This window comes from Pollachius pollachius (genome assembly GCF_949987615.1).
Source record: "Pollachius pollachius genome assembly, chromosome: 2".
NCBI classification, from domain to species: domain Eukaryota; kingdom Metazoa; phylum Chordata; class Actinopteri; order Gadiformes; family Gadidae; genus Pollachius; species Pollachius pollachius.
This window is the reverse complement of record NC_136935.1, coordinates 50,730,415-50,735,414: the sequence shown is the minus strand read 5'-3', so window position 1 is coordinate 50,735,414 and position 5,000 is coordinate 50,730,415. Positions and strand designations below refer to the sequence as shown.

The window sequence follows — 5,000 nt, the reverse complement described above, 5'->3', positions numbered from 1 at the left end:
GGTGAGACCGATGGAACAGGCCCAGAACCAGAACCAGTCTGCTAGGACTGGAACGTCCTCAACAAGGCCTGGAACCAACTCGGTCTAAAACGCTCTCTGAGCTTGTACTGGGGAAGTGTATTATGAATATGTTTTATGTAACAGCAGCAGGTGTTTCAGTTTGGGGGGGTGTTTGTGTGTGAGTTAGCTTGCGTATGAATGTGACGTGTGTGTGTGTGTGTTTGTGTGTGTGTGTGTGTGTGTGTGTGTGTGTGTGTGTGTGTGTGGGTTTGCATAAGTGTGGTTGTGTTTTCTTGTGTATATGTGTGTGCATGTGTGTGTGGATCTGCATGTTTGCATGTTTGTGTTTGCGTGTGTGTGTCTCTGTGTATTTGAATGTGTGTGCTTGTGTGTGCATGTGTATTGGCATACGTGTGTATTGGCTTGTGCATGTGTGCGTGTGCGTATGCAAAAGTGTGTCTGCGTGTGTTTGCGTGTGTTTGTTTGCGTGTGTATGTTGGTGTGTGTAAGTGCATGTGCAATGTGTTTGCATGTCTGTGTCTGCGTGCATGTGTTTGTGTATGTTTTCATGTGTGTGCGTTAGTTTGCACGTGTGTGTTTCAGTGTGATTCTATGTGCCTGTGTGATGGATGGTCCTTCCCTCAGGGCATGTGTTGGCAACGGTGTGCTAAGAGATCAGGTGCCAGAGCCAGGCTTCAACTGATGAGCCGCTCCCTACAAATGAAAACAGCCACACACAGATGGGCTTAAAAGGCACCTACTGCTGCCACATATGGGGAAGGCTAAGGGACATCATTTAAATGTGGGTGAGTGCATTGTTTGTGTGTGCGTTGATTATGACAAGGTTTTTGTGATTTTGCGTTTACATTTGTGTCAGTGTGTTTGTGTGTGTGTGTGTGTGTGTGTGTGTGTGTGTATGTGTGTGTGTGTGTATGGGTGGGTGTCTGTTTGTTGGTGTGTGTGTGTGTGTGTGTGTGTGTGTGTGTGTGTGTGGGGGGGGGGGGGGGGGTGGGTGGGGGGGTTTGAGAGTGTGGGTGTGGGTGTGCAAACTCAATGACACCCATACATCACTTCTGCCAGCTGCAGAAAGGCCAAACTCAATTTAGAAAAACCTAATTAACAGGAGAGAAAATATGAGTGAGAGGGAAATTGAGCAAGCGAGAACGAAATTGAGGGAGAGAGAAAGAGAGAGAGAGAGAGAGAGAGAGAGAGAGAGAGAGAGAGACAGAGACGGAGAGAAAAAGTCATTAAGTGAAAAAGAAAACTCAACAAATCGAAAGCATGCAGGAACCGTTCAAAACCCTCGCATCAGATTGGCTGAAAGAAAAGAAAACAAACAACGCCAATGGGCCTGGCCCTCTTCCCCGTCTCCCTCCACGCTCTCCATCCTGATGAATGAAACATGAGCAGCCTGCGGGTATCAGAGCGGTGCCTTATCCCCACGGCTCGCCTCCTCTCCTCACACCCCGCGATGCAGACCCCATTTACAGCAACTCAAACAAATAACAGATCCATAAGAGATCTGCCTGCTCCACTAGGGATCTACCTGCTCCGGAAGAGATCTCCATTAGAAATATATCCGCTCTTCAAGAGATCCATAAGAGATCTGCCGCCTCCATGGGAGATCTGTGTGCTCCGTACAAGATCTCACGGATCTGCTCGCTCCGTGAGAGAGCAGCATGCTGTTTCCTCTGAGAGATTCCCCCTCTGAGTGTTCACTCGTCTCCACTCCGTTGATGTTGGGAGTGGATCCAGATGCACCGGGAGAGCAGAGAATGGAGCAGGGGAGGGCTTACTGTCTGACTTAACCCCTAAGTAGAACTAGTACGGAAGTAGAGCTGTACGCACGATCAATAGATAGAGAAGACCACACCTTGGCCTCGGGATCCCACTGTGTGATGGAGCGAGCTCCTTAAAGTGCTGCCTCCTACGAAGCACCATCACCAAAGACCAACCGGTTGGTGGTGGTGGTGGTGGTGTGGACAGGCGGACATACATACAAAGTTGCGGTGAAGGTTAAGTTTAGAGGTTTTACGCAAAACACGATGCACCAGGGGACCGGCTATGTTTATAAGCTGCCATTTACGATACACAGACTGCCGGCATGTGGCTCAGAAGGTAGAGAGTGTTGGCTGCTTGTAACCGGAGGGTTGCTAGTTTGACCCCCGGCTCCTTGAGGTGCTGAGGTGTCCCTGGAGCAAGACACCTCACACTAACTGCTCCCGACGAGCTGGCTGTCGCCCTGCGTGGTCGACTCCGCCGTCGGTGTGCGACTGTGTGTATGGATGGGTGAATGTGAGGCAGTGTTGTAAAGCGCTTCGAGTGGCCACTGGTAAGAAAAGCGCTGTATATAAATACAGTCCGTTTACCATTTAGAATTTAAAAGAAGACAGTTCCGGGAAATAGAAGAAGTGATGATTGTGGATGAAGGCCAGAGGCAGCTCACACCGTCAGGGCCGTCCGACAGGCTGAAGCATCTCTAACCTGGGGGACATAGGCAACATGGCCGCATTGGCTGCATTGGCTGCAATTCGTGCAAATAGCAAACCTACAGGTTTGCTATTTGCATGAATTTGTAATTTAGTCAGTAAAGAACAGGTTCTAGGGGTATGGCTCAGGGATGCACACATGACAGAAGACAGAATGACAGAAGAGAACCCCTCTTCACCCTAACCAGCAGAACACCCTGACCAACCTTTAAATCCTCTCCCTGACACTCTGAGTGATGGCCAGGCTAAGAGGCCCGGCAGGCAGTCAGAATGGACTCTGTTGTTGTAACTTTCCGTTCTTTTTCTCTACTGCGGCATTGGAAGTGCATTTCTTCCTGGAGGTATAGGCTTAAGAGCGTGAATAGCTTAAAACTAAAGTGTTAATGTTGAACATATATTTTGTATTATAATTTATTATATCTATCCATCCGTTCCACCAATCTGTTAATAAACGTTATTGATTAAAATCCTGGAGTATACTTTTTTCCGAGAATACCCTTTAAACGCAGCCTCTGCTTTTCCTGGAAAGAACACCAGATAATGACTGCAGACGAAGTTATGGAGGAGGACTTTAAGTGCAAACGGCAGGTACATTGATCCCGCAGCTGCAGTCCCTACAGCAACAGACAGGTAATTTATTCCAAAAAGATGGAGTCTCCATTTGTCTAATTGAGCGGCCACGCGGGTGCTTCCTCCAAACCCCACCTGATGACTGGAGAGCTGTTTAACGGTCAGGAGCAATTATTCACTAAAGATGGGCTGTTGAATGACTATGTCTAATGTCTATTCATGCTTCGTTCCTCTTTGGTCTCAATTATTTGCGCATACTCAGGCTGCCCCCCTCTCTCCCTCACTCCTTCTACTACTGCTCTCTACTCTTCCTCAGCATCCGCTCGTGGGCCAGCCCCCTCCTCCTCTCCTCCCCTCCTCCTCTCCGGCCGCTCATCGCCGGTCTGCACCGGTCCGGGACACGCACCATCACGGAAGCACCGCCCGCGTATCAACAGTCAAGTATTAGAAAGGCGCATCGTGCTGACTACGGTTCTCTCCGGTCGATGTTACGAGGTTAATGTTACACTACGCGGCTGAACGCACCGCCGTTTCTTCAATATTTAAAGTGATCGCTGCGCCCGCAGCGGGGATCCGTTCTTCCAGAGTCCCACCAAAAGGCTGCTTATGATTGAGCTCTCCACATGATATTTGTCCGTGCGCACTTGGGCGCACGGAAGTCATTCAATTTCCGCTGTAGAAAAAAAAGCTGAAAACAACGGATTCGATTAATCGGATGTGAAGAGGAAGAATGAAATTTGCAGTGGCGGTGTGGTGGTCGATGTGGGCTGTCAGCAGCGCTACTATTGAGGGTAAGTGGAGGAGGCGACGCCGTGCGTCTTTAAACCCGCGCGTAAAGATCTGCTTTTCTATCGTCCGCAGTCGAGTGGACGTTGAATTATCACAACTGTTGTATTTAATCATGTTTTGCATGTGTTACAAGGCAATGTAGCTGTATTCATGATCCCTCCCTGCATGTCTCAGTTTCTTTCCTGGCTATCACCTCGCTCAGGAGACGCGTAATTTTGATAGATTGGCCCACATTAGTTATTCAAGAGAGTCGTTTATATGGGGCTGTTATCGGTAGGCCCGGTCCGCCAGCCAGCAGGACAGCGGGGTCAAGTAAGCAGAGCACATGCATGATTTATTTGGGGTTGGTTTGTAGCGCCCCCCTGGGGTGAGTTTGATCCTGACCAGAAAGTAAACGGCGTTGGCGAATCTGTTTACACGGTACGAAGCGTGCGTGCGTGTGCTAGCGTGCATGTGTTTATATTTCGTCATGGATTATTCCTAGACCTCATGTATAGTCCTCTAGTCTCTCTAACCTTGGATTCTTCTTGGTGAGAGAGTGGGGAAGCAAGAGAAAGACGTGGCGTGAAGGAAAGCAGAAGGAGAGAGAGATAGTCGAACAGTCGATAAGTCTGTCTCTGTTACTCTGGCTCTGTAGCATTCGCAGGTTCAAAAAGCACGTTTCTAAGGTCATTGTTTGGCAGGCAAGGTTTCTGTACCAAGCATAATGTGTATGTCAATTTAACAATGGCAGATTATATAAACAACAACAAACAAACTAGCAGACACACACCAAAACAGGCAATAACACACACACTCACGCACGCACGCACACACACACACACACACACACACACACGCACACTAGCACACACACACACACACACACACACACACACACACACACACACACACACACACACACACACACACACACACACACACACACAGTAGGAGGAATTGTCCTACCCCATATTGATAAAGAGCTCATGTTTGTCCACTGAATTGGATGTAGCATGCACCTGCTCCACACTACAGGCCGCCAGGTACTCACTTGCTTGCACGCACACATGCACACACACATGCACACACACAAACACACACACATGCACACACAATCATTCCCAGGGCACTGAGTGCATGGTGGAGGTAACTGTAGTGGAAGTGTTTCTT

At 48.7% G+C, this 5,000-nt stretch overlaps 1 protein-coding gene across 1 annotated transcript in view; it reads left to right on the top strand.

Moving 5' to 3' along the window:
- Positions 1-3,789: 3,789 nt before the first annotated feature.
- The window catches only part of chrnb3a (cholinergic receptor nicotinic beta 3 subunit a), a gene marked incomplete at both ends in the record, with an annotated part of 16,683 nt that continues 15,472 nt past the window's right edge, over positions 3,790-5,000 (top strand). Inside the window, one exon of the mRNA XM_079729880.1 lies at positions 3,790-3,850. Within this exon, the coding sequence (XP_079586006.1) occupies positions 3,790-3,850 (61 nt within the window). The remainder of the gene's footprint in view (positions 3,851-5,000) is intronic.